Source organism: Panthera pardus, unplaced genomic scaffold, assembly GCF_024362965.1.
Source record: "Panthera pardus isolate Hobbes unplaced genomic scaffold, ASM2436296v1 HiC_scaffold_13, whole genome shotgun sequence".
NCBI lineage: Eukaryota > Metazoa > Chordata > Mammalia > Carnivora > Felidae > Panthera > Panthera pardus.
The window spans coordinates 194,981,579-195,009,071 of record NW_026526688.1 but is presented as its reverse complement, the minus strand read 5'-3'; the positions used below and the strand labels follow the sequence as shown (position 1 = coordinate 195,009,071).

At 45.4% G+C, this 27,493-nt stretch overlaps 1 protein-coding gene across 2 annotated transcripts in view; it reads right to left on the bottom strand.

The window, feature by feature from the left end:
- The window catches only part of BOD1L1 (biorientation of chromosomes in cell division 1 like 1), a 53,586-nt gene that overhangs the window by 19,986 nt on the left and 6,107 nt on the right, over positions 1 to 27,493 (bottom strand). For both annotated transcript variants that reach the window (XM_019453688.2, XM_019453689.2), the window contains exons 2-12: positions 26,866 to 26,990; positions 21,932 to 22,122; positions 20,835 to 21,449; positions 20,505 to 20,654; positions 17,980 to 18,146; positions 16,045 to 16,156; positions 15,249 to 15,387; positions 14,490 to 14,562; positions 6,512 to 12,497; positions 4,189 to 4,253; positions 3,241 to 3,325 (exon numbers count right to left, since the gene is read on the bottom strand). In XM_019453688.2, coding sequence (XP_019309233.2) covers positions 3,241 to 3,325; positions 4,189 to 4,253; positions 6,512 to 12,497; positions 14,490 to 14,562; positions 15,249 to 15,387; positions 16,045 to 16,156; positions 17,980 to 18,146; positions 20,505 to 20,654; positions 20,835 to 21,449; positions 21,932 to 22,122; positions 26,866 to 26,990 — 7,708 coding nt within the window. The remainder of the gene's footprint in view (positions 1 to 3,240; positions 3,326 to 4,188; positions 4,254 to 6,511; positions 12,498 to 14,489; positions 14,563 to 15,248; positions 15,388 to 16,044; positions 16,157 to 17,979; positions 18,147 to 20,504; positions 20,655 to 20,834; positions 21,450 to 21,931; positions 22,123 to 26,865; positions 26,991 to 27,493) is intronic.

Below are 27,493 nucleotides of genomic sequence, written 5' to 3'. Positions count from 1 at the left end.
TTTTTTTAACGTTTATTTATTTTTGAGAGAGAGAGAGAGAGAGAGAGAGAGAGAGAGAGAAGACAGAGCATAAGCCGGGGAGGGACAAAGAGTGAGAGAGGGAGGCATAGATTCTGAAGCAGGCTCTGGGCACTGAGCTGTCAGCACAGAGCCCGACGCGGGGCTCGAACCCACAAGCTGTGAGATCATGACCTGAACCGAAGTCGGGCGCTCAACCGACTGAGCCACCCAGGCACCCCAGTCACTGTTTTTAACATGTCACCATGAATGGCTTCTCAGGTCTTGGGGTGATCCCTGAGGACTATTTGATACTTCTGCTTATGAGGCTCTTGAGATCACATACTCTGGAGGCTGTGCCTTCAGATGGTTTTGCCTTGGAGGGTCCCTGTTCTGACCACTCTGGACAGTCCTGGGTGAGGACCCACATACACCGCTCCCTACACACCATCCTCCTCCGTCGCCTTGTCTACCTAATGCACACCTGCTCATCCTTCCATAATTTGGCTCCAACTTAGGGGGAGTGACCAGCACTTACGGAAATTTAAACCTTCTATATTCTTTGACCCTCCGATTCTCTTTCATGGAAATACTTGGGGGAAACACAGAACTATATGCCTATGAAAGTTCATCGCAGCTTTATTTGTAATAGTAAAAACCATAAAAACTGGAGACCACTAAAGCTCTAACAAATGGGAAAATGCGTTACAGACTACTTTCAGCTGTTAAAACAAATGAAGTCAATCTGTATATGCTAACACCGAGTTAAAAAAAAAAAGAAATTACAGAACACTACAAATGCTATGATTTCACCTTTGTTTAAATACAGAATTGTATTTAAGGTGGGTATCGTGAAATGTGGGAAACCTTGCTATGCACTTCTATGTATCTTACTTTCTATAATTAAAGGGGAGAGAGAGAGACTGGTTCAGCTTAAAGCCAGGCCCTCCCCAAGGCCCTCCCAGCAGAGCTAGCCCCACCGGTCATGCATGTATCAGTCTTACACAGAGAACCTTCCTCACTGGCAGTTACTTCTGCAAACTCTCTGAGCACAGGAACCACATTCTCCACCTCCATTTCCCTGGTACTCACAAGGAACCCCGCTTACTAATGTTTGTCGGGGGAGTAATTTAAAGAGCCAAGGTCATCATAGTAAATATAATAGCTGCTCTCCTAGCCCCTTCTCCAAGAACTCAGACCGTGGTCTCGGATACTACGTGCTTCCAAAGACACTAACTCTACTCTTACCCCAGGAACAGACAGCACTTGATTCACTTTGAGTCAACCAGCAAATCATATTCATCTGGTCATAGCAGTTAGTTTAGAGTGGACAAAGGTACGTAAGCTGAAATCAGAGTAAGTCTCAGGATTTTGGCCAGGAATGACAGGACAAAGATATTTCTCCAAAGGCTCACAAATGAGAAAGCAATTATCTCTGTTGGGGGCTGAGGGAAAGGGAAGAAATTGGGTCTTTGGGGACCTCATCATGCTCTGAGATCTTGCTCTGCCTGAACTTTGCAGTTGTGTGAATACTATGGACTGGATGTTTGAGTCCCCCCCCAAATTCATAGATTGAAACCCTAGTCCCCAGTGTGATAGTATTTGGAGGTGAGGCATTTGGGAGGTTTCAATATCATGAAGGTGGAATACTGTGATGGGAGTGGAGTCCTTGCGGAGAGCAGAGGAGGCAGGAAATCTCCTTCTCTGCATGCATACATGTGAGAACATAACCAGAAAGAGAGCCCTTACCAAGAACCTGACCACGCTGGCACCCTGAACTTGGACCTCCAGCCTCCAGAACCATGAAAAATAAATATGTCGCTTCAACACTCAGTCTATGGAATTCTGTTCTAGCAGCTGAACTGCCTAAGATGCTGAGCACATATATTCCCCATAAACATTGGTAGCGTTTCTGTTACTTGAACCAAAATCGCCTTGACCGTTCTACGTGGCTTATATGGACATTCCAACATTTAAAAACAAACAAAAAAGAACAGACTTAAATTTGGTCACATACTCTCAAGTTCCTAGTATCTTTTTCCCTGGTTGATGTGCAAACCAGAAGAGATGCTACAGTACTGATTAGAAACAAACCAGAAATAATTGTCCATTGTCACCATTCTCGTTTCTATTTCCCTAACCCAGTGATTCTCGAAGTGTGGTCCCAGGACTCCTAGGACTCCTGAGATCTTCCATCAAGGGGTCCACAAGGTCCAAACTATTGTCAACACGCTAAGATGTTATTAACTTTTTAAATTCATGAGTCCACAATGGAGTTTTCTAGAGGCCATGTAATGTTCCCAGAATTATCTGAAAATGCTATTAAAAGCCAACCATTTAAGTGTGATGCTGGGTTTTCTTCATATACTTCAATCAAGACAGCATCAGCAATACGCTGAATAAAGAAACAGCCCCGAGTAGCCAACTGCTTTCTATTAAAGCCAGACTTACAGAGATTTGCAAAAATGCAAAACAACGTCACTTTTCTTGGTACATTTTGCCGTTTTGGAAAATGTGCTATTTTTCATGAAAAAAATGTTACTTGTGCTTAACCTATAGTGAGCTGGTGATATTAACTCAGTTTTAGTTTCTTATTTGATAAATGCCAATGGGTATCATCCACGTAACAAAAACTGTCTGGGATCCTCAATAATTTTTAAGAATGGAAAGGGGTCCCGAGACCAGAGTTTGGGAGCTGCTGTAAATCCTGGGGCTCTCTCCTACGAAGCCTGCAGTGGACCCTGGAGACGGTGCACAGAGACCGGGAGGAGCCTGTGCGTGCCGGGAGCAGCTCTGTGCTCGCTGGGGCCCAGCCAGAGTCCAAGGGACAACAAGCAGAGCTTTGAAGGGATGCACGGGCTTTCCAGCTTTTGGAAAGGACTTGTGACAGCATCTTCCGTGGCAGGAAGGTGCAGGGAGCCACGTGCTGGGGAAAGAGCAAGAGTTTGCTCCAGAGCAGTTTGCCTCCTTGCACACTTACTTGGTAAGAAGAGATTTAAACAATTACCTTATATGAAACTGACAAAGAGTCAGTTTGATGAGAAACTGTATATGCTAAGAAAGAGTATATGCTAAAAATGAAATAGGAAAGAACTCTCTCCAACCTATTTTAAAAAGTGAGAGGAAAATTCATATAGCCTGTGTTTTATAATTATGAATCAGCTATTGATTTTAAGCTGCAACAGAAAGTCAAACCGCAGACCAGGAAAACAGTAATGTGGACAACCACTAAAAAGGGCTTACCTGCTCCACTTGGCTGTCTCCCATACAGACTTTCTGGTGCTGCTAGAATTTCCTGGGTTTTCTCTTCCTCTGATGGTACAAATGTCTAAAAAGTCCAAAGCACCATAAAACACTAAGTTAACTGAGGTTCTGATGACAAGAAGGCAAGACTAACCTCAAGGTAATGAAGGCATCTTGCAACAATATAAAAGACCACGTTCAAGTCTGTGCAGAATTGAAAGCGAACACATGCCAAACTTTGAAAACGAAAGTCAGTCTAATCTCATATTTCATCCATCAGTGGTTGCCCCGTCCCCTTAAAAGTGAAACGCCACCGTAATACGACACACAAGACGACCCCCCGCCCCCATCACGTCCCCTCTCTCGTCAGGCCTCCGTTCCTGCCCCGCTGCGGGGTCTGGGGCTCACAACTGCCCTCCTGCTCCACGTCCAGAACATACTTCTTTGCCTGCAAGGCTCTTTTCCGTTTCGTTCCCCTCTGGTAAATCCCTACTCTGCTTGTGAACCACCACTCAAATGTCTTCTTTGCAAGCCCTCCTGTCTGCGCACCATTGCTCCTGCTGGTAAGCTGACCCTCCTCTGCACTGTGCATCGTTCCCGTGCTTACTGCTACCTTGTCTCACACACTCAGAGGGGGCCGTGGATTCGGCTGCAGAGATTCAAGTCACATTTTGGACATGGAACGCGTAGGAACTGGCAATGGCTTAAATGTAGGGTGACACCGAGAGACTGCGGGTGACTCCTGGTTTGAGTACATGGAACTGATCATGGCACTACGTGTTGAGATTATTAGCTTTCCTTGCATAGGACACGACCATGACAACGTGTAAACGTCCGAAGTACAGTGGGAACAGGAGCCGTGTGATGCTGAAGGATGCACACGTCTACGCGTGGTGACATAGTACTTACACCACGTGCAGCCCAGTGTAACTGAACTGTCAGCCATACCTCAGTTTTCAAGCTGCCTTTCAGTGCCCATCCTCCCAAAACACTCGACGGAGATTCTTCAGTGCCTAAAGAAAGCCAAACCATTAGCCAATTTAAGAATTTGCTTGCAAAAAAAAAAAAACCATGCTGAATGAAAAGGTAACAATATTGTTCCCTAGCCTGCCGTGACCCCTTCCTCCGCTGTTTTATTTTGCTGTCGGTAGAAAACAACAAAAGGAGGACGTGTGAAAAATCGTGGCTGAAAGGCAGGAGTCGTTTACTAAGTTTGGGGGTGAAATTGTTTCTCGCTGTTAAGATGGCTGCCCAGAAAGAATAACAGAAGATTATTTCTGGAGACGTGATATTTCCAAATATTTTTCTACAGTGTTCTGCATCAAGTTTGGCCCTAAAAGAAAAAACTCTGGGCCACTGAGCTATATTCTCAACAAAGAACATGTTTATGAACAGATTCACTTTGCTTGCTTCACCCTGACACAGCAGAGTTGAAAATAAAGTTACGAAACCGGGAGGCAGACAGAAAGAAAATGGCATTTTCTCTGGTAAGACTCAGTCCTACCCCTGTTGTGATCCTTCCTTTCTCTCGCCCTCATCCCTCTGTGACTGTGGCCTCAGTTCTTTCATCCACCCACACAGAAGCCTCCAAAGAAAATCCTTCCTTTCTCTAAGAGGATGCGGGCTTTTCCTTGCTAAAATCTCTTCTATTTTTTTTTCTTTCTAACGTTTATTCACTTTTCACAGAGACAGAGCACAAGCGGGGAGGGGCAGAAAGACAGGGAGACACAGAATCCGAAGCGGGCTCCAGGCTCCGAGCTGTCAGCACAGAGCCCGACGCGGGGCTCGAACCCACGAACCGTGAGATCATGACCTGAGCCGAAGTCGGACGCTCAACTGACTGAGCCACCCAGGCGCCCCAAACCTGTTCTATCTTGTTCCTTCAGGGAAACAAAGCAGGGGAGAAAGGAGTAGCAGACTGTAGCAATGGTTAATGCATAAAAAGTTGCAGAACACTTGGGGCGCCTGGGTGGCTCAGTCAGTTGAGTGACTTCGGCTCAGGTCATGATCTCATGGCCTGTGGGTTCAAGCCCCTTGTCGAGCTCTGTGCTGACAGCTTGGAGCCTGGAGCCCGCTTCTGATTCTGTGTCCCCCTCTCTCTCTGACCCTCCCCCACTCATTCTCTGTCTCTCTGTCAAAAATAAACAAAATTGGCAGAACACTCAATTTTCCCAGGCAAAAAGCAATGGAAAAATTTCAAGTCCCTTATTTCAACCCTTGGAACACTTCTTAATGCCCCTTAAGTCCCTAAAATGAACAGGACTCAATCTATTGGCCTCAGCTTCCTGAGGCTGTATTTGATGACATCTAAGGGCTGTTGCAGTTTAAAAGTCCAGAACACTCTAAATTCACACACCCACAGAAAAGAAGTCGACGTCCCTGACTCCCTCAGGTCCAGCCCATGACGTCCCTTTGAGTTCCCACAGCGCCTGCCATCAGAGCGTCCCTGCCTACTTAAAATGCAAAGCCGGATTCACAGCTGCTCCCCTTCCCCAAAGCCCAGCACAGTAGTGGCTGGCACAGGGTGTCCCAAGTTGGATGGCACAGTGAATGACTGAGCCTAAAGGTTACCCCTTTGAAAGTTACCAACTGTTTCTACCAACATCTACTCTCTGAAATCTGTCAGGAGGGAACACGTTTCTTTTTGTCTTTCATATTCCAAACCAGAAGCTCACTTTACCTGAATGAAAAACTCCGTTAAAAAATTCTGTGCTCCCCTGATGACAAGTAGCCAGCCGGACTGAACTGACACTCATCGCAAATCTACAGGATGTTAGATGAGGGCTGAATCGTGTTTGTTTTTGCACTATTATTCCCCGTTTTATACGATGGAAAACTAAGGCTCGGAAGTAATTTTTTTCTAAAGGGCCCTAAGTACCATGCAAGTTATTTAAACTCTCTGAACCTATTTTCTCATGTGTAAACGGAGTGATAAAAAAATGCTCACTTCACAGGGCTGTTGTAAGGTAGTGTTCATTGTGACAAAAACCCGAGGCTTCGAGGTTTAGTAGCTTGCAGCAGTCATGCAAATCACACACGGGTGGCTGACCTTCCCTCCCCCAGCTTCCTGCCTCTGCTCTCCTGCCACATGAGAAACGGGTCTAAGGTTTTAAGTTTTTAAACCCATGGTTCTGAGCTCAGTCTTCCTACTTGAGAAGTTATTTTCTGACATCCTGGAAGCAAAACCACCTTTTGAAAGATGGTTTTAAACATACCCTACGTGCAATCGCCTTTGCAAAACGCCAGTATGTACAATTAGGGCGAGTCTCACCTATATCGTGCAAATTCTCCTCAGGAGGAACAATGACCTTGAGGTCTCTTTCCTCCTGCAATGATTTCCTCATGCCACTACCGTCTGCTGCTTTCTCACTGGACCCTTGGATTGTCCGTCCGCCGTTGTGGTCGCTTGTCACGGTCAAGTCCTGCTCACGTCTTGGAGCCGACGGAGCTACAGCGCAGGCAGCTGGAAGGGGCGCCCCGTGGGAAGGACCAGTTTCTGACTCTCGGCCATTAACACATTCACTGGTGGTGGTTTTCCCGGGGTCGGCCGGCCCACGGTGCCCCGGAGAGGGCGGCCGCGCTGCAGCGTCTGGGACAGGAGGCACGTTGTCGGCCCTCCCGGCACCGGGACTCACTGCCGGCAAACAGCGGCTCCCGAGGGAGGCGTCCCCGGCCGTCCGCCCCTGTCCATCCTCGGGTGCGCCCGCTCCCCTCTGCTCGCCCCTCCCTGCCCAACAGGTGTCATGCCCTGCCGCGGCGGCCCCCTGGCCCCCCCGCCCTCTCTGAACGGAGCTCGGCCACGTGCTCCTCTCTGCCACGCCGACGAGGGGCGAAGGGCTCTCGCTGCGTTCTGTCACTGCCGGTGGCACCTCGCAGGGACGGTCCTCGGGGCCTGTGGCTCTGGCCCCTGGCGGCGGTGCTGGGTGTGGAGGGCTGTTCGCGGCCATCGGGCTGGGCGTCGGGGCCTCGCCCCGGCTCCTCCTGGCGGCCGAGGGGTCTCTTCTGTCGGCGACGCTGGCGGTCAGCGGGCTCTCCTCGTGCCTGTCGAGGCCGGCAGGCAGCAGCACGCACTCGGCCGTGCTGGTGGAGATGATGGCCGTGTCGCTGGAGTCCTCCGTCCTTGCAGCGGCGGGCCGCTCATCGTCCCGTGGGACAGCGCCCCACATGACCGCCTCGCGGCCTTCAGAGGTGCTCGTGGAAATCATGGCGGTGTCGCCGACCTCCTCCGCCCGCACGGCCGAGGGGTGGCCTTCCTCCCGCGGGGCGGCGCTGGACACGGGGCCCTCGCAGTCCTCCCCCGAGCTGGTGGAGATGATGGCACTGCCGTCCTTCTCTTCCAGGGCGGTGGTGGGCCGCGCGCCTGCCACAGAGGCCTCGCGCTCCTCCGCTATGCTGGTGGAGATGAGCGCACACTCGTCCTTCTCCTCCTTGCTGGTCGAGGCAAGGGGGCTTTCAGCTTGCGTGGGCGCGCTGGGCATGGGCACCTCGAAGTCGTCGGCGCTCGCCGAGCCGGCGCCTTTGGCACTCTCCTCCGCCGCGGCCGCCGGCGGCTGACTCTCGGCACACGCGAGGGTCGTCGCGCTAGAAATCGGCACCTCGAACTCTTCGCCGATGCTCGTGGAAATCATGGCACACTCGTCTTTGTCCTCATTTCTCACGGCAGCCAGCTGGCTCTCACCTGACACCGCACTGGGCATGGGGGCCTCGAATTCTTCCCCGTTTATGCCGGCACCTTCCCGATCTGCCCCACCTCTCGGTGCGCTTGAATGACCCTCCTGTACATCGGCAACTGTGCTCAGCTGAGGGGTGCAGTCGTTTGTCGTGCTGGTGGAAATCAGCAAGCCTTTGCCTGGACTTTTGCCCCCAGCTACGCCAGCTGGGTTGGAAACGGTGTCACTGGCTGTAGTGGCCAGAAGGCCATCACACTCTTCATTTTCCCCAGAGGTGATGATTCCTTCGTCTTCCTTCCCACCAGGCGACATGTGCCCAGCTTCACATTGTGGGCCCGCACCCGACCCGAGTGCCTCGTAACTGCCCCCCACCAAGCCAGTGGAAGTAGTGGTGTCGTCCGCTTTTTCTTTCCTGGTGAGCGGACTGGCACTGTGCTCTGAAGCTGCACTGGTCATGGGAGCCTCGCAACCTCCGGGAGCTGGGGCCACGTCACCCTTCCCTGAAGCCGCACTGGTCACGCTGCTTTCTACGACGCCTTTGGCGCTGGAGCAGATCTCCGGATCTTTCACGCCCTTCTCCGCACCGCTCAAGCTGTCAACACCGCTCTCGTTGGCGTTGGTGACGGTGGCTCCGGCCTCAGCTCCCACGCACCCTGCCGCAGTACCAATCTGACCGTCCCCTTCTTCGGCACTTCCGCAGATCGATACCCCCTCGCTCTCCTCCTCTGCCCCGGTGCAGGTGGACGCATGCCCGATTTCATTCCCCCTTCCGGTGCTGGTCACCACACCTTCACCTTCCTCGTCCTCCTCTTTTGCGCCGGTGCTCGTTACAATGCCTTCGTCGTCGCATGGGCCAGCGGCGACCGACGGCACGTTAGTGGCTTCTTTGGCTACCGTGCTGTCCATTGCGCTCTCTCCATTTTCTTCTGATTCAGAGCTCAGAGCAAAGCCCTCGCTGCCCTCTTCCGAGCCTGTGCAGCTCGCCGGCCCCTCTCCGTCTTCTTCTGTTATCCCAGTGCTGGTGACGGCACTCTCACCTTCCGCGCCGTCATTCACAGAAGCGTCTCCATCCTGGGGGGCGCTGGTTCCTGGTGGCGCGTCACTCCCCGCCAGGGCCACAGCTGCGCCTGTAACCACACGCTCCTCCTGTCGCTCTGCGCCTGTGACGGAGCACATGACGAAAGCGGCGCTTCTCCTTTCCGCTCCGGTGCATGTCACAGTCCCCTCGGTTTCTTTTTTGGGGCCCGTTCTCGTCACATTTCTCTGGAACCCATCCACCTCCTCGCTGCTCAAGGAGCCCTCCCTTACTTCTGTCCCGGCACTTGTCACCGCGCCATCGCTTTCAACCTCGCTGATAAAGGTGACAGTTCTTTCCGCCATTTCCAACGCACTACGTGAAGAACCGTCACACTTCTCTTCAGAGCCGGCGCTGGTGACAGCATCATCTTTCTCTTCTGTCACCCCACTATTGACATTGTCTTCAATTGTTACTGCGTGAGCAGTCACGGGCTCTGCTGCCCTTTCTTCGGATTCAGCCATAGCACACTCTGCACTCTCTCCCTCCTTGGTGCTTGTGAGGAAGGTTTCGCTTTCGGCAAACCCTTCTGTGACAACGCCTCCGCCTTCTTCGGCCGCCGCGAAGACAGTGCATTCGCTGGCTTCTGCCCCGACGCGAAGGGGACTGTTTCCAGAGCAGACACCTGCTACGAAGCCTTCGTCTGCCTCAATGCTCATGCAGGGCACAGCCACCTCACCCTGTCCTGTTTCTGAGGACGTGGTTGTAGCATCCCCCGCCTTCACGGTATTGAAGGGAACACCTTCGCCCTTCCCTTCGGAACTGGTGGCAAAAGAAGACTTTTCTGCTCTGCCAGGCCCGGCGGTCACACCCTCAGCATTTCCACTCCTTTGCTGCAAAACTGGGGAAGCGGCATTACATCCAACACTGGTGTCCACCTCGCTGTTTTCAGCCCTTCTTTCAACATCAACTGATGTGTTTTCTATTTCACCTGGGCCACTACTACACTTGAGCACAACTGTCTCGGCAGCTTTGTCTGTCCGCGTGCCGAGCACTGGGTCAACGGTGACGCCATGCTTTTTGCCATTTTCTTGCACAGCTCTCACTGTCTGCTTTGAACTGGGCTCTGTGCTTAAGTCACTTTCTTTCCTGGCCACGTCCATCAAGCCATCTTCTGTGTTAACACTCTCATTTTCCATCCTCGCGTCAGTTAACTTGCCACCAACAGGCATGTTTACTTGTCCCTGCTTACTGTGCAACACAGTGGGCTGGTAACCTTCTGGAATGTGTCTTTTGCTATCCACGCTTGCTTTTGCCGGTGTATCTACTGTGGAAACTGCCCCACTTTCTTTGCTGTCACCTGTCATAAGGACTTGTGATTCCCTAGCAGTCAAACTTGTGTTAGGAACACCAGAGCGCTCCACAAGTGAGGGGCTGGCTGGGTCGCCTTCTAAAACAGTCCTCCCGTCAACCAAAGGAATTACGTCCGAATCAGGAGACTGTTTTGGAGGCACGACAGTTACTGAACTTAAGGATGGTGAAGGATCTAAATTTGGGGAATGTACACGATCAGCATCTCCTTGGGCAGCATGTTCTTCGGGGGGTCTGGTTGTATTTTTCAAATTCTTTTGTGCCCTGTCATTGTCGGATGGGGCTCGAGGAAACGGTGTGGGACTAGTTTCGGAGTCTGTATTTGTTTCATGAGTTCCCTGGTGAATGGGTTCTTTCTCCCCAGGGTTCAGTTTGGACACAGCACTTTGGATATGCACTTTCTTGGTCAGGGTGCTTTTATGGTCAGCGTGCTTTTCAGAATTACTAACAACTCCTGTTCCACGTCCTGATTTACAGGCTGGAGCTGCTGTTTTTGAGTCTACTGTGGAAGTTCTTAATTCATCCTTCAGAACAGGGACTGCGGTTTTTTGTTTCGTAACATTTTCAGAGTCAACGTCTTGTTGAGAAATAGCATTGCTGTTGTCTTGGGTTTTAGATGCTTCAGACACATTTTCAACAGCTGGCTCGGAATCAATTTCCATTGGCTCTTGTTCAGGCATTAATGTGGTATCACCACTCCTTTTTGGTCTCTGAAGGGGGGAACTACTGGTGGTGCCCAAGGTGTTTGCTGATCTTTCTTCTCCTTTGGTCATTTCTTGGGATAAGCTTCCTCTTCGGTTTTCACACAACTTCCTACTCAATTTCCTCTCTGTAACCGAACTATTCCCTCTGGCCTTGTCGTGATTACTGTCACCTTCTTTACCATCTTTGTCTTCTGATTTATTTTCTTCCCTTTTTCTCACTTCCTTACTGCTATGCTTTAAGCTTCTGCTTTTGTGCCCATCTGATAACTTCCTCTCCGGTCTGGAGGGGCCTGAATCTTTTTCAGCCTTATATTTCTCCTTCGCTAATGGTAACTTGGCTCTGTGACTCGAAGAGTCCTTCTGTACCCCGTGTGAAGAAGCGGCACTGTCCGATACAGCTTCCACACCAGTTTCCTCAGAAGGTCTGTCTTCAACTTTAGACTTTCGCTGTCTATCTGGGTTGATCTCTTCTGTGTTCTTCTCCTTATCTGGTTTTGGAGTGGTCACCTGTTTCGCGACGCTTTCTTGTAATTCCGGTTCAACTACTTTTAACTGCTTGCCTTGACTTTTTGGTTTCGACTTTAACAAAAGCTTCTCTTCCAGAAGGCTCTTTGTTCTTCGCTTCTCCTTGTGAACCATCTCTTCTGGTTTCGAATTACTATCTACATTAGTTGGGTCCATATCACACTTGTCCTCTGAATAACTGTCACTTCTTCTCTGCAATGGGATTCCGTGTTGCTTTGAACTCAGAGAATCTTTCTGAACTTTAGAATCACTTGATCTTCTTGATTTGTGTTCTGCCTTAGTTTTCTCGGCTGAAACATGTCTCTCTTTTTTGTTGTTTTCTTTACGAACATTCTCATCTGTTTTTATAATATACTCAGAAACTGGCTTCCCGTCTTTGCCTAAAATTGATAATTTCCTCTCATTCTTATGTTTACTTTTTCGTTCAGTTTTATCATCCGAAGACAGTTTTGGTTGTTGACTTTGCTTTTGAGTATTTTCATCCACTTTTAAGCTTTTCTCAGAAGAGTGAAGCTCCGTCTCCTCACTCGTTTTATGCAGACCGTCACCTTTATATTTATGTTTCATAGACACTTTGTCTTCTGACAGAGTCTTCTCTTTTTCAGGCTTGTCCTTTGAGGACTTTGCCTCTTTCTTAGGTAGGCTTTTCACATGTGGTGTTTCAGAATCATCTTTCTTTAGATGCTTTTCATTTTTAAGTGTGCTCTTCTGTTTCTGGGGCTCTTCGGTGCCAACCTCTGACCGTTCTGCCTGCCTCTTCCCATCTCTTGCGTCAGCCTCTTCCTGTGCCCCTTCCTCCACGACAGGGGTGGATGTGCGTCTTCTGTGCTCTCTCTCTATCTTGGACTCATTTTTGTTTTCATCAGCTGAATGCAATGACTCGGAAAGTCTCCGGGCAGGTTTACTTGGTTCGCTTTTTGCATGAACATGCTTCAGGTCCTTTGAAGAGGACACTTTTTCCTTTTCGCCATGCTGTAAAAAAAAAAAAAAAAAAGGTAAAATATGAGCAATACTAAAATCAAACTTAGCATTTGGGTACCCCCGATATGCTGAGTGCCGTCACGTGTTACATGTCACTTAAGCTCGCCAGCAGCCTGTGGTAGGTACTGGTGACCCCACTTGGTGCATCGGGAAACCGAAGCTCAGTGGGACTTGATGACCTTGTCCCCCGGCCAACGACTTCAGATGAATTCATTCGCAGTCTAGGGCTCTTCCCACTGCACCGCAGAAATCTGTGCAGAGACCAGCTATCTCTCCTGAGACCTGTCCCTGCATTTCGGAGGCCTCCTTGAACTCCAAACCGTTAAAGCTCACTAACACCCAGCAGCCACTAATAAATATAAGCTGCATGAATGAGAGCTCAATGTCCTTTTCAGTTCCAAAACATGATGAAGACAATTTAAAAATTCTATACTGAAATGAAGGTTTCTTACATTTTAATTTAGGAGCCTGAATGATTTGTGGAAACCTCATGAATTCAGGCTCCTTAAAGGACATTCTAGTTAGGAAGTTTCAAATGCACGCAAAACCTCACTGTAACAGTAACCTTATCACATATCAAGCACGTGTATGTTTATGTACCCGAAGGAAGACAACGATGGACCAGAGCATCTGACCCTTCCTCCCTGTCCCACAGTATGGCACCGAGTACATTATTAATGTTAGTCAGTGAACGCAGACCACACATACTACAGTCTCATTGACCACTACCTATAATTTCTCATTCAAATAATGAGCTGAAGTTCTCAGAAGGATCTGTGTCTCTGGGTTAGTTTATCACTGCAACTTCTTACAATTTAACACAAAGATTAATGCACTTCTACAGATTCAGGAGTAGGACATAGAAAGATCTTAAAAAAACAGTTTAAAGTGAAATTCCTCAAAGAAAGAACTAACAAGGATTTTATCGCCTAATTTTACAGTAAGCTTCAACCAGTTTATATGAACAAAATTTTATGAAGTCATTTTTAAAAGAAATTTATCACAAAATGAAGTTAAATATTTTAAAGTATGCCATTAAAACATCAGGATATACTTATAAATATGCCTCTAATTTCTGAATAAAGAAATCAAGATTATTTACTGGCTATGAATAAATAATCACCAAATTATTAGTTTTCCCTTGGAAATGTGAAGATAGTTTCGGTATAGGGGTGCTTGGCTGGCTCAGACAGTAGAGCATGAAACTCCTGATCTCAGGGTCGTGAGTTTGAGCCCTAAGTTGGGCGTGGAGTCTGCTCAAAAAAAAAAAAAAAAAAAAAATAGTTTGGCTATAGAATTATAAATATGGCAAGGTAAATAAGGATCTGAATCCAGTGAAAGCAAAAGTTTATCCCAAGAAAATAATCCAAACAGGGGGAAGAAATGTATTCATTAAACATACTTTCAGTACTTACACTGGTCAGATCTTGGAAGTAATCTAAGTGCTCAACTATAAGGGAATGCTTAAGTTACAGTCTATCTATTCAATACAACCCTATGCAGTCATTAAATATAATAACTAGAAACTTACAAGGTAACATGAAATGAGCAAGAGGGAATGTTAAAATCATTTTGCAAGATTACACCCACTCTACAAAATTATGTACACTTGTGGAGGAATATAGGAGAATGAAGTGAATAATCTGCCCTGGAGAAGGGATTTTAGCTACCTCTTTCTTTTCCATGATCATTACTGGCAATTTTGCTATTGCTAATATAACAAATGAGGGTGGGGGGCTGGGGAATGAGGGAAAGGAAAGTAGAAAAGTAGCTATTACTTGGATAAAAGATCACGTGAATCAACTTGGTCAAAATGAGGAATTCAGGTCATGATAAGATGGGGGTTTAAGAATGCTGAAGGTGATACATTTTTTATCTAACTTGGAAAAGATCAAATTGCATTCCAAGTTTTACTCCGAAGGACTGAATGGCCTTTATCTAACAAAAGAACATTTAAAATGGGTTTTATTAATTCAGACACACCTCACTTGTCTTCAGAGTTTCTTTGGAATCTTCTTCGGATTGCTGTTTCTTTTTAGAATTCTCTTCAACATTCCTAAGTGGGAAGAAAAAGTCATATATGAGCTTAATTTGAATAAAATATAAGAATTTCTCAGTAAGATTAGTTACTGGTTCAGCTACATCCAAGTCTGTGACAAATGTATATAATACAACTTGACTGTAGCCTATGGCTCATGGGCCTTCAGGCCACTTTCAGAGTCTCTTTGGCTTTCTAATTCTTATAGAATTCACTATGACAATGCAATGACAGATAAGCATTTGGTTCAGCCCCCTGGTTTACGGGGAGAGGCATGAGACACTGTTGAAGGGAATGCCTAGCAAGACTAGAAAATGGATGCAGTCACTATAAATAAGTGGTTAAGTGGCTACTGCAGGGATACTTCCTGAGTATTCTAGAGGGTCCATAAACTCTGAAATTCTCAAAACAACTGTGTGTTTATACACACGCATTTTTCTGGGGAGCTCCGAAACTGCCATCAGATTATGAAAAAGTTCCGGGCCCCCCTCTCCCAAAAACATTAAAACACACTACCTTACAGTAGAGATACTAACACAAGGAATGAGGATATAAAGAGTTCTGAGCCCCCATGGTTCTCATAAATGTGCAACAATAACACACACTTTCAAGGTAAGGTTCTTTACTGTCACTGCCAATGCCTCCCTTCTGAAAGTATGCCAGGGGAAAGTTATAATGGGAACACTGCCAGATACAACATGTACCTTGAATCTTTCTTTCTTCTTTTGCTTAAGGCTACCTTTTTCTCTAATACTTTCCGCTCTTTAAGGACTTCTTTAATTCTGGGGGTTTTCAGTTCCAAAGTCTTTGTTGATGATTCTTCTAAGTCCACACTATTTTTGCCTAGGAAAGAAGCAGTATCAATAAGCTGTACTTTAGAATGGAATTTATAAACAGTGTAATATTTATTTTTCATTGAGAATTTCTGATCAATGTAAAAGTGCTGAATGGCTTTAATATCCTTAAGTTGTACTAGAAGAAAAGTAATATTTTAGATGGACAAGTCTTAGCTTTTTTATTTCAAATGCTTATGTGTGTGTATTTTTTTTTTTTTTTTGTATGCTACAAAGGATCAGTGCCCAGAGAAAGTTCAATTTTGTTCAATGAAATATTCCAGATAAATGTTTGACACTTTAGTAAACAAAAAAGCACAGATTAATTCCACTAATATCACCAGCAAGGCTTGATTACTCACATGCAAACAATCCATTTTCCAGTGATAATTCATTCCACAATGGCTGGAAAATAAATTGCTAATGAGAGCTGTATAAGCTGGTACCTGACAGAATGTATAACTTAGATACAGCAATATAATTTAAAAAGTGATACATCAGAATAAAAAAAAAAACCTTCCATATTTAAGAATAATTTTTTTAATACAACAGCTTTATTGAGATGCAATTTAGATCATTTTATATCATCTCATAAGTAATATGAATATCTAGAAAATAATGGAGTATACAAGATAATTTAAAATATTAAAGTTAACACCTCCTATACCTTGACTCTTAGCTTTTGAAGACTTTGTCTTTTCTGCCTTCTGCTTTCGTTTTTCTTCAAGTTTCTCTCTATTAATTTGCCTTCTTAAAAGCCTCTCTTCTTTTTCTTTAGCCTAAAACCACAAAATATTCACAATTATCCTGACCAACTATTAGGCAAAAGCAAAAACAATGAAAACAAGTAAGTTTACCCTTCAAATATTCTTACAAAATAATGGGCTTTGCAAAGGTGCATACACATTATATAATTTGGAAGCTACCAGAAGTGACAGATCAGAAAATTTCCCATTACTCTTTCAGATTGCCATTAGTTTAAGGAATAGGAAAGGTATCATTTTGGGAAATGGTGGTTTAATAAACCAGTTACTTCAATTAAAAGGCTGGCTGTGAAAATATATATGAACATCAGTGTACATCATATGTACACAGGCAAATCTCCTGTGTACAATAATTTTTAAATTATTCTTAAAAAAAATTTTTTTTAAACATTCATTTACTTTTTGAGAGACAGTGAGCGGGGAAGAGGCAGAGGGAGAGGGAGTCACAGAATCCAAAGCAGGCTCCAGGCTCTGAGCTGTCAGCATAGAGTCCGACGCGGGGCTTTAACTCAAAAACTGCAAGATCACGACCTGAGCCGAAGTCAGACGTTTAACCGACTGAGCCACCCGGGCACCTCAAATTTTTAAATTATTCTTAAAGGAGAAACTGAAGTGCAGATTCAAGAGACAGGCTAGTTCTACAACAAATATGACTTGTGGGTTATGCTCTTGGGACCCAGGTTTTGGACATGGGACTTTCTGCTATCCTATGTTAAAAAAACAAGGGGCACCTGGGTGGCTCAGTCGGCTGAGCATCTGACTTTGGCTCAGGTCATGATCTCATGGCTTTTGGGTTTGAGCCCCACATCGGACTCTGTGTGGACAGCTCAGAGCCTGGAGCCTGCTTCAGATTCTGTGTCTCTCTCTCTCCCTCTGCCCCTCCCTCGCTCATGATGTGTCTTTCTCTCTGTCAGGTATAAAAAAAAAAAAAATAAAAAAATAAAATAAAATAAAATAAAATAAAATAAAATAAAATAAAATAAAATAAAAAAACAAGAATCTGGTCATCGTGGGTTACGCCCCCCACCCTTTTCCAGCCAGAACTCCAAGTCTTAGAGGGCTAAAAACCCTAAGCATTGGTATAACCTCTGATGAAGCAAACTTCTCAGAGACAAGCAACTATCAGCATTTCCACCTCCTTCAAATGACCATCGTAGGTAACAGCATTTCCTTGCTCTAAGATGTGCAGCTCCATATTTTAATGTTTCTAAAACCATAAGTCATCTTAAAACTGACGTACACCTATGATAAGGTAGCAAATTTTTTTCTCTAAGAAGCTGTTAATCCAATGACACATCTTGTACCTAGGACATTTGTAGACTGCACTTCTCTCTTTTTGAAATAAAATTTTTTAATGTTTATTTACTTCTAAGAGAGCGAGCGAGCCCATGAGCGAGGGAGGGGCAGAGAGAGACAGAACGTGAAGCAAGCTCCAGACTCCAAGCACAAAGCACAAAGCCTGACATAGGGCTCGAACCCACAAGCAGCGAGATCGTGACCCGAGCTGAAGTCTGACACTTAACCAACTCAACCACCCACCTGCACTTCCCTCTTAATCTTATGTTAATGGCTGCACATCCTATCTTTGTGTGGGCTGGATCCACACTTGATTCAAACATTTCCATACTGTGAAACACCTGTTGCCCGGTTTTCACTATTAAGCATAATGACACAAACACCTACGTCACACGTTTATGTTCTGCCTAAATGACAGGCTGCTGAAGGCAGAACCTCCATGTCATGGTTCTGTCTGCTGCCCAGTACCTTGCACACAGACTAGCCAGGTTTGTCAACCTGATGTGACAGGTTAAAATAGCGACAGATCGAATCTGACTTACGATAGACTGGCGTCGTTGTTCTACGGTAAGTTCATCATCAGAGTCGCTGTAATACTTTGAGTAAAGATATGGTTTGTGAACATAAGCATGCCGCACGCTTTTTGCTTTTCCTTCACTGGGGTCGCTGTTTTGAGTTTTTGTTTTGTTCTGCTTGTTCTTCTCCTCATCTGGAAGAAAGCCAATAGAAAGAGGAGTGCTTCTGTGAATTACCAATGAAGTCGACACCATGCCTGATCAACATCAAGCAACAAAAGCAGTTATCGATATAGTTCAAGTGCATTTGTCAGCCCAATGGAAAATATCAGGATGCAAAAAAATCAGAAATAAACATTTTTCAAGGCCATCATCCCATCCATATCGAAATTTACTTCTTCCAATGAGCTTCTCACACATAAAGAAGGCAAAAAAAAAATTAGACCCTGTCACCATTCAGGGTTCCCTGACAAATACTTAATTCTCATTAGTACGTCAGTAGACTTGGTACGGACGTGGCTTTGCCACTGTGAAACGGAACAAGTTCACTTGAACCCACACTTTAAAGTAGGCTTGAGATTTTTTTTTTTTAATTTTGAGATTTTAATGACCACCCGAGAGTCTCTCACTACGCAAGAGGCAAGAGTCAATAACTGGCCCACACCAAGGATGTACTAAAAGCCCCCTACCCTAGGAAGGTGGGTATGTTTCCCACAACACAGCAAGTGAAGTAGAAACCTGTAAACAAGGTCTTCATTTCTACCACTTAGTACTCTCCAACCAGTCACCTTCTTCCTTCTTGGATCTCAGACATATAAAACCTAGTCCTGTCCAGGAAAAAACGTGGAAAGCCCCACAAAAGCACCTAGGATGAGAATTTTAGTCAGGCTTCAGAAAGTGGGGTACACAGGATGAGTGATATCCATCATACACACAGGGCCTACGGAACTGACCTCACAACGAGGTATGAAAAGCATACCTGACGTTGTTTTCTGGGCTGGTCATTTCGTTTTTAGGGGGATACTAAGGATGCAAACTGGGATGGACTGAAATTAAAAGGTGGAATTAAAAGCTTCTACTTTTTCTCCTCTAGGATTTTCTCTCTAGGTGTCCTATCCAAAAGCCCACGGCAAATTTACAAAATGCTGCTTACAAGTAGTTGCAAATAATATTTGATTTTTAACAAAGGTCGTAAGCAGAACTTAATCACGTGATACAGAGTAGCACAAAGTGTTGGTCAGAAGCCCAGACCAGGGTTGAAACTGACACCGGAGCTCAATAGCTGCGTGACCCTAGACAGGACACCTTCTCTTGGTGACTCTCTTTCCTCACCTGGACCTACTTCTCAGGATTGCTAAGGATTACAGGAGCTAGGACACAGAAGAGTACACAGTGCCTGGAACACAGTAAGTGCTTAGTAAGGGCTGGGTGAAAAACAAACTCTACAGAGAAGTATGGTCTTGCCTGTAGCTTCTGGGAGGTAATCTCTAAGTCTGTGGAATGTCATGTCTGACACGAGTGTTTGTCTGCCTGGGGGTCTTGGGTCAAGCTAAATCAACTCACGGTATGATCTGGGTCAGTAGCTTTGGGCCATGGCATATCAGCTTGACCTCTGGAGGGGCTGGAGATTAAGATCTGACGTAGGGGCGCCTGGGTGGCGCAGTCGGTTAAGCGTCCGACTTCAGCCAGGTCACGATCTCGCGGTCCGTGAGTTCGAGCCCCGCGTCAGGCTCTGGGCTGGTGGCTCGGAGCCTGGAGCCTGTTTCCGATTCTGTGTCTCCCTCTCTCTCTGCCCCTCCCCCGTTCATGCTCTGTCTCTCTCTGTCCCAAAAATAAATAAAAAACGTTGGAAAAAAAAAAAAAAAAAAAAAAAAAGATCTGACGCTATGTCTACATGATGGAGCCCCAGTAGAAATTTTGGACATCAAGGTTTCTGTGAGCTTCCCTGGTTGGCGATTAGCCATATACATATTTCTGACATCAATGCCAGGAAGGTAATGCTCTCTGTGACCCCGCAGGGAAAGGGCTTCCGGAAGCTCCGTGGACTCTGGCCTGTGTGCCTCTTCCCTTGGCTGATCTGAATGTGTGTCCCTTCACTGTAATAAACCACCACCATGAACTGTAAAGCTTTCAGTGAGTTCTAGGAGTCCTCCTAGAGAATCGTCAAACCTAAGGGTAGGCTTGGAGACCTCAACTTTGCAAATGGTGTCAGAAGTGAGAGCAGCCTTGGGGACTGCGCTCCCCCAACAATGCCCACACAAACCCACAGACACCCACACCCACAGCACCGTCATATACACTGTCTCCTCTACATCTTCTAATAAACCTGCGGGATGGAGTTCAAGGATGGAGAACCAAGGCTTGTGGAGTAACTTACCAAGCTTGCTCAGACAGACAACCTCGGAGCTGGGACTCAGAAACACATCTTCCAACTACAAAGTCCCATGCTCTTGCCAGTATACCACACTGTCTTTCACGATATAGCCATGTGAATATACAAACAACGCTCGACAGGAAGCTTCCCAGAGGCGTTATTAAGTAAAATGCTTTACCGTCTGACGTAATCTCTCCTTCTTCCATGCTATCAGACATTACAACTTCCTCCTCGGTGTCTTCTTCAAAAGATGAAAGGTCACTGGTATGGACAGAGCTAACTGTGATGTCTGTAAGTCCATCCACATCAGAATCTATTAAAGAGCAATCTTCGAGAAGGAAATAAAACACAAAGATAAGTCATAAGAACAAACTCAGCACCCAATTCCTAAATTACGTTTAAAATACTCTGCATTAAATACAGGTCAAAAAAATGTGACCCCCCCCGCCCCCCAACTGACACTCTTTGATCTGTAAACTGTTGTAGATTTTTGCAAGTTTTTATATACCTTCTTTTGTCCCTTCAATGGTTTTAGCTTTATTACTATTCTTTTCTGACGGGAGTTTTGAACACTCTACATCTTTTTCCTTTGCTTGCTTTTCTTCTTTCGCTTTTTGTAGGTCCTCACTCCTTTTTGGGTGGTCAAACTTCTTTTCGGTCTTTTCCTTCTTTTCTTTCTTTCTTTCTCCTTTGTCATTGCTCTCTGGTTTCTTTTCACCTTTGTCCGTTGATTTATTTTTTTGGTCAATGCTTTCCTGTTGAACATCCTTATTTAGCAGAATTGAACTACTACTCTCTTTTGTGTGATTTTTAATTTCCTCAACTGGACAAGGGAGATCATTTAATTCTTCAGACTTGGGGGCTGTTTCCTGTCCTTCCCCTGCAGAGTCGGGTGTAGACTTTTCTTTGTCAGCCATGTCCTCTGAAGTTCTCTCTTTCTCGGTACTAGTGTCAGTGCTGGGCTGAGATGGGAGTTTTTTGGACACTCTCTCACTGGTCTTGGTGTTTGATGTTTCTGTTGAAGCTCTGGCTGCACTAGCTTCTTGGTTAAGAGAAGTTATGGTTTCCAAGATTGACATGGCGTCATTGGCTACATTAGCGCTGGGTCCAGGCACTGGGACACCTTTGAGGGAAAGATGAGCGTTAGAAAAAACTTATGCAGAAGGTAAGCCCCTCTGATGAATCGATGCTACAAGACGCTCTCATCTTTATAAGACACGTATGCTGTGCAGACCATTCATACTCTTTTAGACTTTCGGATACCAGTGCTAACACCGAGCACATTCTAAATCCTCTACTGTTCTAACACTGTGTCATAGGAAAGGCACCATGCAAATCTGAGAATAGTCTAATTCTCTTCGGTTATATTAATTATTCCCTCAGTTGAAACGCACACACGTACACACAGCCAACACGTCAGGAAAATGTCTACCATTTTGCATTAATCTCAAAAAGAAATGTTCTATCAGTTGAGGAATGTGATATTTGAAATAAATATAATTTCACTAGAGTAGCCAAGGAACAAAATTGATAATTATATCCCTAGTTTGATACTCAGTTCAAGAAGCAAAGCAAAGGAACTGACCAAGAGTAAAAGCAAAGCACCTTGTGTAATGGCAGAAGAGTCTGGTTTCTCATCATCGGGGGCTGTGCTGCCACTTGCTTCCTCTTTGTGGTTTAGGGTGGCCAAAAACTCATGCACAGCTTTCTCCACCTGAGGTCTGAACGTGTGGTTGATCTTTGGATCCACAACCTGAGAAATAATTCGGTCAATACCAGACTCCAACATTCCTGATCTGAAACACAAAATAAGTTTTACAGAAAGGTAAAACACAATTTCATATGATTTACATTAATTGCTTTTAAACAAAATTGTACCTGTCACATATATGTTCAACCTGAAATTACCCAATCCACTCATCTCAATATATGGAAAGAATAGGCAATGGGAAGTCAGTTTCACACCAGGCAGCATTTAGGTCGATCACACTGCAAGAAAGACTGTATACTTTCTACCAGCGGTGTTGCTAGTGGAAAGGCTAAAGCAGGCAAAACAAGAAACAAAACGCCTTTAGAACTAGACACAATACGGGGCGCCTGGGTGGCTCAGTCGGTTAAACGTCTGACTTCAGCGCAGGTCATGATCTCACTGGGTTTGTGAGTTCCTGCCCCACGTCAGGCTCTGTGCTGACAGCTCAGAGCCGGGAGCCTCCTTCAGATTCTGTGTCTCCTCCTCTCTCTGCCCCTCCCGTGCTCATGCTCTGTCTCTCTCTGTCTCTCAATAATAAAAAAATAAACGTTAAAAAAAAAAAAAAAAAGAACTAGACACAATACATTATCTAGAGCCCACACTTCCAGGTGATGCTTACCTTACCCCAACCCTGGCCAGGGCATATGGGAATAAATGATCACTAAAGCTGAGTTCTGGGTATAAATCTATGGAGTCCACAATTTTTTTTTTTTTAGCAGAAAAATGTAAGCCTTTTAGAAATATGAGAATCTCCAGGAAAACTGAAGAACATATACAGAGTGTAATTTCAACAAGCTTATAAAACAAAGAAAAGAAAGCAAACTTCAGAAAAATAAAGAAAAACTTAAGACTTCTCGTTTTCTTTTTATTACATTATCTTCCTGCTGTAAAAACTGATGATTTATTCATTCAACAATCAGGTTACGAGTGTCTTCTCCATAACAGGCACCATGCTGGGGATCGGTCTGTTACAAATCAGACCTGGTTTCTGGTCTGGCGGGAGAGACAGACATGATTAAAATACCAGAGGGCAGGCACTATAAGACACCGTCTACTCTAGGAAAGAGGGGAATGGAGAAGTATTAAATATGTTTAAGGTGATCTGGGAATGCTTCACAAAGAGAAGATACTTCCACTGAGCCTTGATTTCCATAGAAGCAAAGAGGAGGAAAGAGCTGAGAGAAATACACGCAAGAGACGGGAGGAGCAAAGGGGGCGACACAGACTGAAATGTGCAGAAAATCACAAAAGCGTGAGTAAAATAAGAGGATGTGGATTTGTTTTAAGAAACGCACTTACACCTCGTTTCTTGCTAAAACAAAACAAAACAAAACCAACCACCTGAGGAGCCAATGTTTCTGGACAGTATTGGATGAGCCGGGGGCTGTCTCTTCCAGATTCTAGGCCTCGGCTCTCTCCGCAGAACGGGGGAGCCATCTCTCCTTACACTTGACAATGCTATTTTTGAGTGCAGCTCTTTCTGAGTGGAGGATGGATTTGATTTCCATTTCCTGAGGTACCTTGCAGCCTTGTGATACTATAATTCTACTTATGTGGGCCACAGAGAAAAATGAGTCAACACCGGACAAAGTAGGTAACCTGCTTTTTAAAGTTCTAAGATAAAAAAAAAAATGCAAATCCTGCACACATCGTTACATCTTAGAGGTGCCTTTAACATGTAGCAGGTGTAAAAGAAACAAGGACAAGCAATCTTAAAAATGTTTTCAGGCACACCACAAAGGCACAGCATAAAAAATAAAACCCACTCACCCTAACATCACTGCTGCAGCCGATGTTTCTCTGCCTCTATTCCAGGCCCTCGTCTATTTCAGTCTAGTCTCCCGCGAGGTCAGCTCTGATCTTAAATCAAAGTGGGGGCCATCCTAATGAACACACTGCTCTTAGTGGGCCCACTCTAGTATGGTGTGGTCACAGCAGCCTCACCAGAGGGAGATGCTACAGCCTTGGACTCAAGGGCAAAGCCGAAATGCCAGTAGGTAGTATTTTCCTGATTAAAGCTACTTCCTTTTCCTTTCAAATTCTGTTCAGTTAAGATCATTATTTAGAGCTATCTGGCATTTTAGATTCTGTTGTTCAAATGAATGCATAAAAAGAACACTACTGAGAGGTGCCTGGGTGGCTCAGTGGGTTAAGCTTCTGACTCTTGATTTGGGCTCAGGTCATGATGTCACGGTTGTGAGATCGAGCCCCACGTCGGGCTCTGCACTGAGCATGAAGCCTGCCTGGGATATTCTCTCTCTCTCTCTCTCTCTGCCCCTCTCCCACTCACAATCTCTCAAAATAAATAAACATTAAAAAAAAATACCACTGAGTCCGAAGATCAATTATTAAGTTGAACCATTTGAAATTGCCGTATTTTTGTCCTACAAAAATGGGAATTGTAGATGGTTCAGGCTAATGGTCAATTGAATATTTCTCAAAGTCTTTGTAGGAAAAACTGTTTGAAATTTTATGTATAGGGGCTGGTCCCTCTCTACAACAATAGCTGGACAACTAAATACTGTGGTATCTTTCCTTAAGGAAGCTTGAAAATGATATACTCAAGTGATATGTAACTTTACTCAGTAAGAGAATATTTTAATTAATGGGGCATCTGGGTAGTTCTGTTGGTTGAGCATCTGACTCTTGATTTCGGCTCAGGTCATGATCTCATAGTTTGTGAGTTCGAGCCCTGCATCGGGCTCTGTGCTGACAGCGTGGAGCCTGCTTGGGATTCCCTCTCTCCCTCTCTCTCTGCCCTTCCCCAGCTCATGCTCTCTTACTCTCTCAAATAAACATTTTAAAAAAAATAATAAATAACATAGCTAGCAGAGAATTTACAGATGTTAGTCTAAGAAGAGCAATTCCTAAATTATCCAAGGGAAGCTGTTTGTCCTGTTATGAAATGTCTCTAGAAGACGGGTGCGTGGGTGGCTCAGTCGGTTAAGCGCCAGACTTCGGCTCAGGTCACAATTCAGGGCTTGTGAGTTCGAGCCCCTCTTCGGGATCTGTGCTAACGGCTCAGAGCCCGGAGCCTGCTTCAGATTCTGTGTCTCCCTCTCTCTGCTCCTCCCCTGCTTGCGTGCGCTCTCTGTCTCTCTCTCTCCCAAAAACTGAATAAACATTAAAAAAAGAAATTTAAGTGTCTCTAGAAGATAGTTCCCAAGACCCAGGCTGGTGGTCACAAGAACCCTTTACTGAAATGTACAGCAACCCCTCACTAAGCAGGATTCTGTGAAAATGTCTTATAAGGGGGCTATTAAGACTTGTTAAGTGCTTTCGATTTTACAGGGGTGAGAAAAGAATGAAGGACTGCTTCCCTCCTTGATAGGTTTTGCCTGCTGAGGGGTAAATACAATGCCAGGAAATCTGCCTAAGACTTCGGTCACTCAACGTATGAAAAAAAAGAATGCACCTCCCCCACACCCCCCCAGTAAAAACTCTATGCTTTCAAAGGGATGTGATGGCTGGTTTAAAAAGGGGGGGCAGCTCCACCCTCTGTAATCGGGGAGTGCTCAGTAGAAGCGAGGGCAGGCCCCGACCTTGCCCCGAGGTTTGCCCCACCCCCACCCCCTGCTATTCCGGCTCCTGGTCGGAAAAGCCTGGAAATGTCGGCAGCCACAGACCCTCGGGTTTTCAGGAAAGTCTTTGGCTTTTCCCATCAGGTATTAACTCTGCAGCCTTCCCTGGCGTCTTTTGCCCTCTCGGGGACTGTTTTATAGGTTTCGCAAACATCCTTTAAAATGCAGACAACAAAGCTATTGTTAAATTTCCCTCTTCTCTTATTCAGTCGGAGACAGTCAGGGCCCCCAGGTTCCAGGTGTCTAGTATTACGTGTGGCTAAATGGGTCTTTGAGTCAGAGTGTGAAGCTTTGTTTGTGGGGCTTCCCCGGGGCCTGCACACCAGGTAGGCTTGCAGGGTTCCTACCGGACTAGAGGGTTTGAAGAGGTGGGAGGTAGAAGATGAATTTGTTTAACTGTTTAAAAGTCACATTTCATTCTAAAAGATGAGCCTGAACGTAAATATTTGTCAAGAAAGGAAGACTGGGCACTCTTTAAATAACTCAGTCACCCCTTCCGCGGGGAGGGTGACGCAGGGATACGAGGTCCGGGTCTTCCTGTCTTGGCAAATATTTATATTCAAGAACAAGATGGTATTGTAAATCTGCTTTTCTGGGAACAAATATGATTTTTTTTTAAAGGTCCCTCTAAACACTCCAGCTCTTCTCATTCTCTTTATCTTACCCAAAATGGCTCTGACAGGTCCAAACACACTTTCCTGCCTTTTTTTTTTTTTTTTTTTTTTTTTGGCTATATTATCACTAAGAAGCAGACTTAAAAGTCACAGTAAAGTGCAAAAGAAAAAAAAAAGAGGGGAGTCGTATTAGAAGATAGGAGACATGGCCTCAAATTAGGGGAAATTATTTTAACTGCCGTGATCTAGAATGCCTTTTTTACTTATCAAAGCAGAATAATAAAGCCTGATCTTTATGGGATATTCTGGCACTTACCAGCAATTAACATTATACCCTAGTATTTTGTTTCTGGAGTCACATTGGCATCCTGGTCCTTCAGGTATTTCCAAAGGTCTGCAGAAGTCAGACTGCTAAAATTCATGGGGAAACGTGAAGCGATTTGAGCCCCCTCTAAAACTGCACTGCGCCATCCTCGAAACAGCCAACCAGACGTGATAAAACGACATCTAGCTTCCACAAAATGGTCTCTGCCTTCCACAGAGCAGACTGATGCCTTCAAGCCTGCCTAGGGACTCTGGGTCTGGAAGACTTACTTGAGCACCTGCTGTCTAATGTTGTTTCTCAGCTGGTTCTTATTGAGGTGAGGACTCCATGTATGAGTTGCCAAGTGGTTCGCAACAAAGCTGTCAACCCGTTGTCTCAGGTTCTGATAGGCAGGCTGGGAAGTGGGGGGGAAAGACAAATGTTATAAATCACAAGTGTTACATAATATCAATATTTCTAAGTCTCGGGAATTTGAGGATGCTTAACAGTGTTAACGTTTTTTAGATTACAGCATCAATGTGGCCACGAGGTTTCTCAGCTTAGGGCCATCCTGCTTCAGGATAGCTGAGACATGCAAATACTGCTTATTTTGTCAAAGCCGAGATGTCTGGAGATAGGAGGACACAAAGAAGAAAGACATACCTCTCATCTATAGACAAAGGACTCGAAAATCAGATACAAGTAACTATCTGGGTTAGATTAGCTTCAGATGATCTGGAGCCAAGAAAGGGAGGGGAGCAGAGGAGTAAGTCTTTGCTGAGGACATGGCATTTGAGTTGGACCCTCCGAGTTTCACAAAGCAGCTGGTCATCGGAGAGGCAGGCCTTGCACATACAGCCAACAACAGAAGCAGTACAAGTGGATGAGAAAATGTGGGGTCAGGAGCATCTGGGAGCC